The sequence below is a fragment of the Corvus kubaryi genome, unplaced genomic scaffold (genome assembly GCF_017639235.1).
Source record: "Corvus kubaryi isolate FWS band 111438036 unplaced genomic scaffold, C.kubaryi_AGA036_p1.0 37385, whole genome shotgun sequence".
Classification (NCBI taxonomy): domain Eukaryota; kingdom Metazoa; phylum Chordata; class Aves; order Passeriformes; family Corvidae; genus Corvus; species Corvus kubaryi.
In genome coordinates, this window is record NW_024581127.1 from 27999887 (window position 1) to 28013114 (window position 13228).

General features: G+C 40.9%; 1 protein-coding gene and 1 long non-coding RNA gene across 10 annotated transcripts in view; one reads left to right on the forward strand and one right to left on the reverse strand.

Moving 5' to 3' along the window:
- The window catches only part of ASAP1 (ArfGAP with SH3 domain, ankyrin repeat and PH domain 1), a 146579-nt gene that overhangs the window by 117418 nt on the left and 15933 nt on the right, over positions 1 to 13228 (reverse strand). For 4 of the 5 annotated variants that reach the window (XM_042036548.1, XM_042036546.1, XM_042036547.1 and 1 more), the window contains exon 2: positions 10539 to 10625. In XM_042036548.1, the coding sequence (XP_041892482.1) occupies positions 10539 to 10597 (59 nt within the window). In that variant the 5' untranslated portion in view covers positions 10598 to 10625. Of the gene's footprint in view, positions 1 to 10538; positions 10634 to 13228 lie in introns of those variants that run through there. The other variant, XM_042036545.1, reaches the window with a different exon arrangement.
- The window catches only part of LOC121668630, a 29031-nt gene continuing 15854 nt past the window's right edge, over positions 52 to 13228 (forward strand). For 2 of the 5 annotated variants that reach the window (XR_006017498.1, XR_006017496.1), the window contains exons 1-5: positions 52 to 166; positions 777 to 944; positions 1291 to 1415; positions 10550 to 10647; positions 11204 to 11299. This is a non-coding gene — a long non-coding RNA (uncharacterized LOC121668630). The remainder of the gene's footprint in view (positions 167 to 776; positions 945 to 1290; positions 1416 to 10549; positions 10648 to 11203; positions 11300 to 13228) is intronic. The other 3 variants (XR_006017497.1, XR_006017494.1, XR_006017495.1) reach the window with 2 other exon arrangements.

The following is a 13228-nucleotide window of genomic DNA, read 5'->3' on the forward strand; positions in this document are numbered from 1 at the left end:
GACGGGCACGCGCCGCCCGCCGCCGCTACGCGCGACAACGAGGAAGCGGTTCTGCGCAGGCGCGCCGCCGCTCCCCTCCCCCGGCCCCGCGGTTGCTGAGAGGGGGAGGCTGCCACTCGTTCGTTTTCTTATCATAAAAAAGGGCTTTTTGGTGGAAGCTGACAAGGTCGGGGGGTGCTGGGCTGCAGCAGTGTCCCTAAGCGGGAGAATGAGCTTTCCGTGCTGTCTGGCAGCGGGGAGGGACCCTGCCCGTTCCGGGCTGCGGCTCCGCGCCCGGTTCACGGAACCCCCAGGGAGAGTCAGAGGGTCTCTTGCTTCTTTTTTCCCTTCCTAAGTTCGTCACAGCCGGCCGGAGCCCTCTCCGCCGATGATGTAGAGCCGAGGATTCGTGCAGCCAGCGCTGAGGGAGCCATCCCTCTTGGCAGTCTGACTGCATAGGTTTTCACTCTCCTTAGACTTAGTTAATTTTTAAGAAGTCCTGCTATGATTCAGAGGAACCTTTGAAGCTGCTATTGCCGATTTTGCGTTACTAGTTCTGTTCCTGAGCCTTTCCAGAGCAGAGCTCTCTGAGTGCTGCCGCGGCCGGGTCGCACAGCCCAGCGCGGTGTCCCAGCCGCAGCGCTGGCCCGAGACCTGAGCCGCGGGTTTACAGTCCTGTGTCCTCTCACAAGCAGTGTTTCTGAATAGTTAACACACCCTTTATCCATTGCTGCATCATGTAACTCAGGGAACTGACAGACAACTCTAATGATTTTCTTTTTTTTTTTTTTTTTAAGCTTAGGTTTGGGTATCCATATGTTCCTTTCTAAAGAAGGCTAAGTCTCAGGAGGCTCAAGTAATTGTGGTCATCTGCTGCACCAGTGTGATTTATTTAGTCATACTGTGTGATTTCCTCCTCCTTGTATCTGAGATTCTCTCCGCAGAAGCTGGACCATTCAAGACTGGTAAATATTCTCAAATCTGAGCAATTGAAAATGAGCAATATTATGTGGCTGTGTCCATTTCAAAAGATTTTATGGTCTCTCTATAAGTACCTACTGCATTACAATGTGATTAGGCTTGTATGTAATTAGGTTTTGTATGTAATTCTAATAAAATGCATGTGCAACTCAAAAATAGTTGACAGTATCAACTAAAAACTGCAATGCCTGAGTAAGAATAAAAAGGAGATACCTGATTTGAGTATACCCATAAAAAATGATTTGTATGCAGTTCTGTCAGCAAAAATATGACCACTACTCCTGAGCAATGGTCCTGCCTGAACATGTTTCTTTGATTTCATTTCCTTAGTAGAAGCCATCCATATGGCCATGTGATTGCTGCTGCTGCTGCTGCTGCTTCACGTGATCCAGCTTTCTGGCACAAAGGCTCTGAGCTCGTACAGATGATTGCTAAACGTCATGAGACTCTGAAAGGTAGAGTAGGCAAGAGGAGGAGGAAGCCAAGAAAAGAACTGTGTGGGAGTTGCACTGAAAAATGGATTTGGGCAAAAAAAAAAATGAACTGCTGAAGAAGCGATGGGAGGGGTAGGAAGAAAATCAATTGAGGATCGTGTTCATAAGAGCAGTGGAGGAGGACGAGAGACCAAGAAGAAAAAAATGGCTGGTGGCATCAGAAGCACTATGGAAAGGAGAGTGAAGAACTGGCTGGGGGGTTAGGCCAGGGAAGAGCTGTTGGTAGCATCCAAAAGAGCTGTTTTGGTGTGCCTAGCCTGCTTGGAAACTGGATGGGTGAGGGATATGGCCCGAGGGGTAAACAGGGTCTCTGTGGTCATCTCCTATAATTTCCTGCAGAACATCAATCATGGGCTGTCACACAGCTGTTCCTGGGCCAGACCTGTGGTCTGCAGGTCAATCACAGTGTTCGTGTTAGGAAGAGTCCTGATCCCTCGTTGGCAGATTTCAAGTGAGGATAAATCCATCACACTGATGGACAAACTGGTTTAATTAATTGGGTGCTCTCACTGTTAGGGTTGAATTGTTCCTCTTCAGGCTGAAGTTATTGAGCTTGACCATTAATCTCTGGATTGTAAAATAACCTCGTCTGGTATCCCAAACAAATCCTACCATATGGAGTGCAGACTGAAGCTGAGCATACTGCTAAAGACATAATTTTTTTCAATACTATTTTGTGAAAATTAAAACTATAGCACTGAAGAGCATGTTCAACTAAGAAAGGGAGTAGACAGGCCAGGGAAACTGTAGCAGTGAAGAGTGACAGGAGTGAAGGCAGAGCAGAGAGTAACTGCAGCTGTGGTTCTGTGTTTCCTCATCAGGAAAAAGCGGTCTTTTAAAAAGACATATTAAATATATAAAAAGTAAAATGAATGCAGAAGAATACTGGTAAATAAAGAGAATGGCACAAGGCCTAAAAATGAAAAAGGAGGATCATAATTGCCTTTTGGTCTGTTTTTGACAGTTCTGAAATTGTTTACTCTGCCAAAGAGAATACAGTGCTCTGTTTTGCTGCTTAAAAGCAGCATTTCCCCTTCCTCTATTCAAATGGTAGTAGAGAAAATAGCCCTATAGGCATGACCTCTTTAGGCTTGGATTATTTTCACTTAAACTCACTAGAAGCAAGATTAGTTAATTAATGTGATGGTAATAAAAATAAATTATACAAGCTGCCTGTAAAAATGTGCTTAGTTTAAACCTGTCAAATTATATAAGTATTTCAAATAGCATTTAGTGAATTTCAGATTTAACCATGTTTCCTGTTTTGAATTGTGATAAGTATCTGAGATTCAATTCTAAATTTGTAAGATGCACTTCTCTATAAATTGTCATTAACTGAAATCACTGTTTCACTTCACAAATGTCAAAGAATAATCATCAGAGTGTGAAAGTTATATTTCACAGCGTCTGCTCTAATGCTGTCTTAATCTGTGCTAGATCGTGGGGGAGGCTGTGCCATGGCCTTTTTCTCATGGAAGGTTTGCCAATGAAGTTATGCTTATCTCACTCCTCTTGGTATTCTGAAGTGAAACACATCTCTGTGTCCATCCTGGACAAGCTAGTGCCAGTGAGGATCAAGCAAGCAGCACTGGAAACCACACTCCTAACTGCTGATGCATTGCAGTCAGGAAAGTTGTTCTGTCTTGCCACCCCACCCAGTGATTCAGTCTATAAATATGTTTGATTCCCTGGATTTTATTGTGATTGCCAACAGAAGAGTTAATTACAGCAAATTGACAATAATTCTGCAATGCTGGTGATAGCCACCATGCTTAGGGAGGGGCCAAGGAACATAGCAATGACAGCACAAACTACCTACACAGGTGTTGTGCAATAAACTGAATAGCAATGAAAGTATTTCTCATTTTATGGTGTTCTAGACAGCTTATATTTAGATTGAGGTCATCAGTTCACTCACAGGAGCTGAGCAGAAGTGAGCAGGTGATGATGTTGTCATCATTGTAAACTTTGCAGCATGACCAGTATGTGCCAGAGGTGAAGAGCTACATGGCACTTGCACAGCTCTTCGCATCACCAATACAATTAACTGTTGAAACCACGAAGCAGTGAGGTAGAGAACAGCAAGATTATCTTTCCACTGTAGATAAGGAGCTAGATAGATGAGCTTGTGGCCCTGCTGTGTTTGTGGCTGTCTAGCTTTAGTCATGCAAAGTCAGCTCTTCAGGGTATCAACACCTCATCTAGGCTGAAGCTGGTGGTGGATCTCCTGTGGGATATGATTACACTGCCTGCAGAGAGCAGCCCCAGGACCACCCTGAGGTCACGCTTCCCTGTTGCATAGGAAGCAAACTCACAGATGCAAACTCAGGTGTGGTTGCTGCTTGGTTTTTGGAAACAAGCTTGACCCACGTTCCTGGCTGTGCACCAAATGTGTTGTCAAGCGTGCTCAGACAAGCTGCCTCCAGGGCCATTTGCAACCTGTCCGTGTGGAGGTGAAGTGAGTTGTTAGCTGGAGAAGGAAACCACTGTGCACATTGCTGCTGTGCAGATGAGTCCTTTTGATTAGTACAGGTGTAGCCATGCCAGGATCTCGCATGTCAAATTTAGGGTTTTTTGATTCTCAAGTATAAGCATGAAGGTTGCTTTTTTGCAAATACAGCTTTACAACTACACTAATTTTTTCACTTTCAAGGTTCCCATCTCAGTTATTACTGCTGATAAAAGTGGTGATTTCATGATATAATAGACAATAGTGTTTAATTAAAACATAAAATCATTGAAATACACATGCTTTTCTTAGTGAACTCTATAGTTGTTCTTTTTATGCTCCTTAGCATCTTCACAAATATGGAGAGAGCGTCACCAGCTCAGCAGCAAATAGCAACAGAAGTAGTGGTGTGTTAAAATTAATCAGAAAAATATCCTTAGGCTACGTTCTCTACCATACTACTATCCTGTATACGGCTGTGGTTTGGTGTTAGTTTCATCCATTTCAGCTAAACACAGCAGTCAGCAGTACTTCCCATCCTCCTCCTGATCCTAACTCACTTTATGAGATCACTGTATGACATAAGACAGCCATGGTATTTTGATAACTGATAAAGCTGATTTGAGATTCCCCAAGAAAACGTCCAACATCTATATGGTAGATTGCTGGTGCTACATTTTTATAGTTTTATTTTCAGATAACTTCTAACAAATTAATGGGAAAGGCTTATTTAAATTTATGGCCATAATACTAGAATATCCACAAATATTTCTGAACATCAGCTCTTCTCATTTGAGTTGGATGCTGGGCTTAGAGGATAAAAGAAGCTTCAAATCAACAAGAATCTCAGCAGGATGAGTTATGCTTTTGGTTTTGGAATATCTCACATGCTAAAACTCGGTAAACTTCTTTTGTTAGTGGAACTCTCATAGTTTTGTTTTGCAAAACAAAACCACTACATTTATGTAAGGACAAGTAACATCATTACTTTGTACTTCAGCAGGAAATGTTTAGTCAGGAGGTGTTTCACCTCCAGGAGCTGTGTCCTCTCAGAGGATAGTCCCGACGGCTGACTGAGCCTTGTACAAAATGTAACACCTACATATTTTAACCTGCAGCATGTTTACACATTTAATATCACATAAGTGCATGATGTACTCACAGGAAGAGGCAAAGTCTATTTTAAACATTGAAGCCTACATCACACATTGTGACTGGTGCTAATTTGCTTGAAGGGAACTTGCATGGTAAACTGAAGAGTGTTTCTGCTTGAGGAAGAAGGCTGTTGCCTTTGACATTTGCAAACAAACCTTTGAAATGATTGTGTCATTGGGACAGAATAGTCAGGTAACTTTCCAGTAAAAGAAAACTTCTTGTCTGTGTCACACTGCTGAATATCAGGAAAACCAAAATCCAGGTCCAGCAAACATGCTGATTTCAGTTCTGTGGTTTTTAAGGGACAGTATCTACCAGTGTGGCTTATGAACTACATGAACTGCGTCAACAGTTTGTGTTGCTGCTGTGACTGTTTTGAATGCAAGAATCAGCTGATTTCAATTTTAACATTGGCATCTCCCAGCATTTGTCTTCATCTGGTATTTAAAATGAGATAGCAACTGTCTCAGAAACTACAGTGTTATTTTAGAAAGCTTTTAACACTTACAATAGTGGCTTAAACAGAAGGTTCTTTTTGCATTCTTTCAATATTAAAATAATAGCAAAAAGAGAGCTCATTGTGTTCTCATTATAAATGACATTTTAGTAGCATTAAGATCTTGAGCTTTTAATGCTATGTCGACAAAATGAAAAAAAGATTAAAACATCAGAAATATTTTGCTGAATTATATATTTTGCATCTTATTTACTTGAATATCCTGGGTGAGTAGCTTGGCTGAATGATAAGTTCAAATAACCATCTTAAAGGACAGCTGAAAATAACACCACTGAAAATGAAGTGCAGCATGGAGTTACACAAGATTAAGCTGACTAATCTGCTGATTCAGTTTTGCCTTTGTTTTTTGGTTTTGTCATGCAAGATCAAGAGTCAAGCAAACACATAATGGCATTCCAGGCTCCCAGTAGCAACAACAAGCAATGGGCTGTTCCCCTGCAACCCTTGCATTCTCCAAAGAGAAAATGCTCATCTGCAGCAGGAGGCAGCAGGCTCAGGACAGACATGCTCTTTTTCTTGTTACAGATGGACTGAATTTGTTATTTCTGTTTCACAGAGGTTTTTTGTTAGAGGTGGTCATTTAAGAAGCCTTACTTCAGTTCATAGGAAGTGTAATAATGCATATTAAAAGTCTGGAGGGGAAGCCATACAAGGAGTGGCTGAGGTCACTTGGATTGTTCAGCCTGAGGAGGGGGGGACTGAGGGAGACCTCACTGTGGTCTTCAACATCCTCATGAGGGGAAGAGGACGGGCAGACACTGATCTCTTCGTTCTGGTGCCCAGAGACCTGACCCAAGGGAATGGCCTGAAGCTGTCTCAGGGGATGTTTGCGTTGGATATTAGGAAAAGGTTTTTCCCCCAGAGGGTGGCTGGGCACTGGAACAGGCTCTCCAGGGAAGCAATCACAGCATCAAGCCTGACAGAGCTCAGGAAGTATATGAACAACGCTCTCAGGCACATGGTGTTATTCTCAGGCTTGGTCTTATGCAGGGCCCGGACTTGGACTCAGTAACATTGTGGGTCCCTTCCAACTCAGGATATTTTATGATTCTATGATTCTGTGTGTCAGGAGACAACAGATTCAAATACAGCTCTTACAACATCTACAGAATATAAAAGCACAGCAGTATATTCTTCTATAAGGACTCATTTTTGGACAGTTCAAAGATATCAAACTCTTATGAGTGCTGATGGATAAGAAAACTTTCAGTGGAGCCACTTGCAAATTTAACCCTTACCCAAGTATGAGCCAATATGAGCCTGCTTGTTACTCACAGAGATGGTCAGACTGCCAACCCTGAGGAAGCTGTTCTTCCAGCAGTACCCACCATCACTGCACTGGAGAGGTTGAAGAACAGCACAGGGCAACCTGTGCATGTTTATCCTTGCATTCCTTACACTGAGCAAGCCCTTGAAAGATTGTTGGGAAGGGCATCGCAGACACATTGGCATGAGAGCAGGCTGTGCCAGTGGGATTGCAAAGGACAAGATGAAGCCAGTATGTCATGAAGGGATACTCTGATTGAAACAAGAGAAATAAGAGTCCTTCCAAAGCAGGAGTCATAGTAGCTGAATGCTTTTTTATTTTTTTTTTTTTTAATATGAGAAATAGCAATGACTAAAATCAGAGCGTGATACTGCAGAAATGAACATGTTGCAGGGCAGCTGGCATAGCAGGCTATCCAAAACAAAAAGAGAATGAAATAAAGCCTCAGCCCACATTGCAAACATTTCAATATTTTCTCTTTCCCTCTGGAAACGATATGGCTGTGTCATTACCAGGCACAACTCTGGTTCTACCGAAGCTGCTAAATGTATGCTGATGGCAGCATGCAGCATGTTGTCTGCAGTGAAAATGAAGGTTCAGACCAAAATGAATCTATTGATGCCTTACGATTTTAGCTTTAATATTTTTCATATCCTGTACTTCTTTAGTGTATAATTCTAAACTCCATAATATAGCCTGTTAGCTACTGTTCTCCCATTTTGGTCAGACAAGACAATTCCTCTCTAGGCTTGAAACTTACTGTCTCAGGCCCTGAGATATGTAAACAAAAGTGAGTTGGGGGGAAGCAAACTTGGGGTAATGACTTCATACCTGTAGCTATAATTGGAGGATTAACCCCCGATATGCAAATGGACCAAACTTATAAAAGTATGAAAACCCGTGACCCTCTTGTCCATTTTGGGGGTAGCCCCTGGGGACTTTGACTGCCCTAATGTACCTGAAGGCCTTTCAATAAATATAACCGCTTTTATTCTCTTAATTTTGTCTAGCCTCTGTTTTTAGGTAGTCCCAACAAGATATCACTATGAAACAGTTTGAGAATTAAATAAAGGCTCTGTAGACCTGGGATCATGTCCTTGAGCTGCCACCCATGGCTCTGACATCGCAGCTGATGCCTGTGTGTGTTTCTCTATCTGTGGAATTCAGACAATTATATTTATTTTTCTAGGTGAAAGCATACTGGGCTTTTTCAGCTGAACACTGCTATATCAGAACTAAGTATTTTTAATATACATTTTATTGTAAGAGTTTCAAAAAATAGCTGAGGGATGAGAAGGACTCTCAGGCCAAACAATTTTGTCAGCACTTTTTTGGACAGACAAAAAGGTTTGGCAGGTAAATGAAAAGGTTTCTTCCTACTAGTTGTTAATGCTGTGAAAATAAGAATCAGAAAGATCTGGGTTTGTGAGGGGCTTCCCCCTCTATATTTATAGTTTTATTACTTTGTGGAAAAAGAGCGACTAAGACCCCTGTGATAATAAACACATACTCAGAAGTCATTTGTGGCTTCACACAAGCTTTGCTAAGACACAGTTTGCAGACGTGAATGTGTATGGACCTACTGAGTTGAAGTTTAAATGCTGGCTTATAGTGTTGACTGAGCATACTTTATTTCTCAATTTCCTAAATAACATCTCATTAGAGAAAGGCTGGAAATAAATCTGCAGATGTTGGATGTTATAAAAAAGGTCCTTGCAACCACTGAACTTACTAGCACATCTGTGTTTCCCTTATATAAGCTACTATTTTCAATGATACATCACTTGGCCAGACTCTAGACTTGAAAATAACATAAGAAATTTTCAATTCAGGAGTGATGCCTTTTGGGTTTTATTTTGTCTGTATTTATTTTGTTTGTACATTTGTTTGTTTTATTAAGAAAATCAGTATTTTTAACATGCCTTAGGTCTGAAATGATTTTATGCATATCTCCTTTATGCTCAAGCATAAATACTCTTGTTTAAAATTATGGTTTGCAGATTTTATTAATGTAGATATTTGAATGTTGGAATCGTAGGGTTCTGTTAAAACCCAGGATGACAGATAACCATGTGGAAGCTTTTGGAAACTAGTCTTGCTGTGTGAACCAAATTTCTGTTGGGCCAGTGTTCATGTGGTGCTAAATGAAATTAAAAAGTGCAGAATTGCAGTCTAGAGGTCCATCACAACAGCTCCTTTTGCTGATTACTCATTTGCTTCTACTTTTAAGCATTGAATTTGAGCTTGCAGCTTCCTAAGTTAACTGGTGCTCCATTGACTACTGTAGAGGGTGACCATCTGCTCATGTGTTCTGCCTCTAAGGATATTTTAAAAGCAATGCTGATCCCAGAAAATTTGAAAGGGTGGCAGGAAAGATGTCAAAAATCTTCAGTTCCTAAAAGTTTTGTGGGAAAATAAAAATGAGCATGGGAAAAAGATGTTTCTTGCCCTTATGAGGAGGAAAGGCTCACTGTCACCTTGTTCTTTGTTAAGATAATCAGTGTGGGAGAAAGATTCCCTAAGTGTCCCAGTCATGGGAAAAGTTTCAGTGATGGTTTACACCTCCTCAGGAGCTTTAGTCAAGACACAGATCTGTAGAAAATTTGGCTTCATTAATTTCAGGGATGTTAACACTACTTATTTTCTTGATGGTGGTTGTGTTTTATTTTATTCCTTCAAGGAAGTCTAGGAGCAGTAGGACATAAAAATGTAAGTGCCATTTCAAAATCAAATAGAAATGTCCAGCTCAATAGCTTCATATTTTTAAAAATATGATTGATTGACTTCTGAACTCTTGCTTATTTAAGACCTCATGGACTTAAAAAGGAAAAATATGTGTAGCCATGTGACAAAGAAAATGCACCAAAGGAGGATTTATTCAGTTTTGAGAAGATCAGCAGCAGTGATTCACCCTCTTGACTGGTCTGGAGTGCAATATGGTCAACTGACTCCCCCAGGGAGGAAGAAAGGATGAAAGTCCCACACTGCTGCGTGGTCACACAGGGAGCAGTGACCTGTGCCAGGGTAGCTCCAGCCAGTGCACCCAGTACAAAGAAAACTTCAGCCTTAACCATCAGTATTGTTGTTGTAGGGGATTCGAGTCAGGCAGTTGAAATGTAGCTTTTAGTGGTTCAGTGAAAGAGAGTAAAAACTTTAAAACAAGAGAACTCACCATCCAGAGACTGAAAAAACAAAAGCATTTTTAGACAACTGTGTGCTATTCAGCACTTTACATCATGCACAGAAGAGAGTCCCTCCTCTTTTCAAGCCCCCACACAAATCTTGCCATAGATTTTTCAGGCTGATCTCAGAGATTTGTTGTTTTCAAAGTTAAAACAACATCAGTTACCAGATCTAGATGAGTTGAAAGGACTTACAATGTCCTTTGTAGATCCTGTCCCCCTCATCCAGCCTTGAAATCTATGAAAGCAAACCAAACTACATAATAAATGTTAGTGTTTGTTCTAATACTTGCTCAGGTGATCAATGATTTGTAAGGGTTTACTGATTTCTTGGAATTTTTGATCCTTAAAAGGATCAATAGGTTAGACTTTTTCTGAGGAGCACCTACTGTAGTAAAGTGGCATTAAGCAGAAAAAAAAAACCCACTGGCAGGTATTAGAATTGATAAAACATCTGGTCTGCTTTTTACTCTTTAAATGAGTTATTTATATTTATTTCTTTTGTCTTTCTTACCGGTTCCATAGTGAATCTCTTGAAGAAAAACTTGAAAGCCTGGATGCTGAAGATCTCATGTCTCATCTGTCACAACCAGAAACCCACCTAGATGAGGAGAAAAGATCAAGTAAGTAAAACTGACCAAAGCTATGGGACTGGAAAAGTCACTTATTTAAACATTCAGTTTGAAAAAATGTGTGTTAATTCTTCAGTGATGGCAATTTATCATCTATGTTTTGATTGCTGCCTTTGATATTGGGAGTTTCATTGTGGTAAACAGATCCATTAGAAATTCCCTGAAAAAGAGCACCTTGTTAAAAATTTCTAGAGGAGAGTTTCATTTAGGTGGCTGGGGAAACCTGTCTAACTCAATGTGGCAACTACTCAGTCAGCTGGACTGAGTGCAGTGCTGGTAACATCGCCTGACCAAGTTGTCTGACACTTCAGAAGACCCTGTTTTCTGATATAACTTCAGTGTAACCATTCAGGCTGAAAATGTCTATGTCAGGTGTATGCACCAGACTGATCTTTTTTGGAAGATGGAGAGAAGATCTGAAGGATAAAGAGACTGGGAGCAAGAAGTGTTCTGATGAGCAGTAATCCTGCATGTAGGAGAGGGTAGGAGGGTGTGGGGAGACAGTCATAGCAGGATATGGAAAAGTGTTCTCACTGTTTTTCATCAGGTTTTTCTGCCATTATATTGCATACTCTTTCCAGTTTAAGACTTGAGTTGCTGTGGGGAAAGGAAGGTGCCAGAGATACTGCAGAGCCCTGAGCAGGTGAGTAGGGCTGGCACATACTTTTCACTTTGGGACGTTCTGGGCTGATCTTCATGTTTTGTTGAAAGGAACAAGTTGGAAAAAGATTGGCAGGGGCTTGAGGCCAGATATGGGTGCTGGGAAGGTGAATACTGCACATAAGACATTGCCATGAGATGGTAAAGCAGGGAAGCTGGGACAACCCCATGAGACAGAGAGATGTGGACTAAGTGAGCTGGCAGATGGGAGAGGTAACAAGGACCCATAAAGATGAGATCAGAGTCAAACAGAGGGGCCCAGGCAGCAGGAGAGTGGGAGAGAGGCCATCCCCAGTTTACACCCTTTGATTAATCAGTCTGCCCATTTTCATTTGAGCACATCACTTGATTCCTTGATTCCATGAGGAAAACCACAAATCCTTTTCTATGAGGTTTTTTTTTTTTAACCTTCTGTCTAAGAAAAGCCTTGTTATGCCTGTTGACCTATTTCCCCAGAGACTGCTGTAGTTTGTTTATGGGGTTTGTCCTGTTTGTTTTGTGTTTCCAGCTATGTCGTGTGGGTCTGGAGGTTTTCCAACCCTTAACATTAAAAATAACATAGAATAATCCCTGTCTCGAAGACTTATGAGATTCAATTAAAAATTGCCACATACAAGTTTTTGGATAGAATGTTAGTATCTCTCTTTTTCCTTCTGTTTCTGAGCCTTTAGAATATTTTCAAGTTATGTTGTCAAGAGCTCTTTTATTATTAAGAGGGTTAGACATCTTTTTTACCAGCAGATTTCAGATTTTTACGTGCTGGCTGGAAAGGATCTGAGATTTTACCACGTATGCCAGCAGCTTGGCAGCATAGGAGGAAAAATGGTTACGGGCTCTGCTCATAAGGAGGAGGTGTGTCCTTTGATTTGAAGGCCAGTGTGCAAGAGGAGTAGTATCTGCCTTAAACCAAGAAAATCATGCTTGAATATTGTTTTACATGCAGGAAAAAGTTGTTAGAAGGCAGCCCTGGCACTGTACTGTGTTTTTCTGGATTGGGAAAGACCTCTCCTGGCAGATAACTGAGTACCACCATCTTACAGCAAACCCATAGCCACTGGCAACCCTGCATGTGACTCAACCCATGATGACATGTCTGCTGGTTGTTTAATTTTACAGCACACCTCTTCCTTTTAATTATATTATTCATCTCCTTAGGCAAAAAAAGTCACCATCATCATAGGTTTATGTTATTCAAATCAAAGCAAGAAATAAAAAATATGTAATCATTCATGACTTTCTAAATTGGATGCTGACCTAAATTTACAAGTAACTGTGATTGACATTGGACTACATTTTAAATGGATGGCAATTTATTTTTCATAAGACTAAAACCTCACAGAATCTCTTTATGTCTGCTATAATAAGCTACTGAATATTATTTAATTGCCCATTTGCTATAAGCAGCTTTATGAGCATGTTTGGTTAGATCTCAGTGGGTTTGAATGATTATGACCCTTTCTAGGTCTCCTACTCATTTTTGGGCCTCTTGATACAACAGCAATCAGCAAATAAATTAAATATCAAAGAAATAAAAAAAAATATTTATAAAGAAAGCAGGTTGGTTGAAGTTATCATCATTGTTCGATGAGAAACAGCACTGAGAAGGAAACATGTGGCTCTCCTGGAGAGAGGAATGGTAGCCCAGTGATGAAAGTACTCATGTGAGTTCAATATTGACTCATTGACCTTGGACAATTTATTAGGGCATCATTCAGATGGCAAATTTCTCGAGCCATACACCCATTAGAGTGATTCCTCTGGGTAAAGAGCCTTTTGAGGCTAAATACAGCTTTTCTGAAACTCTTGACCCAATGGCAATAGTAGAATTTGGGCTGTGTCAAGATGGCATTTTGACTCTGCTTCTCACTCCCCCCAAAAAACAAAGCCAATGCTTCCCAACTGTCCTTGGAAA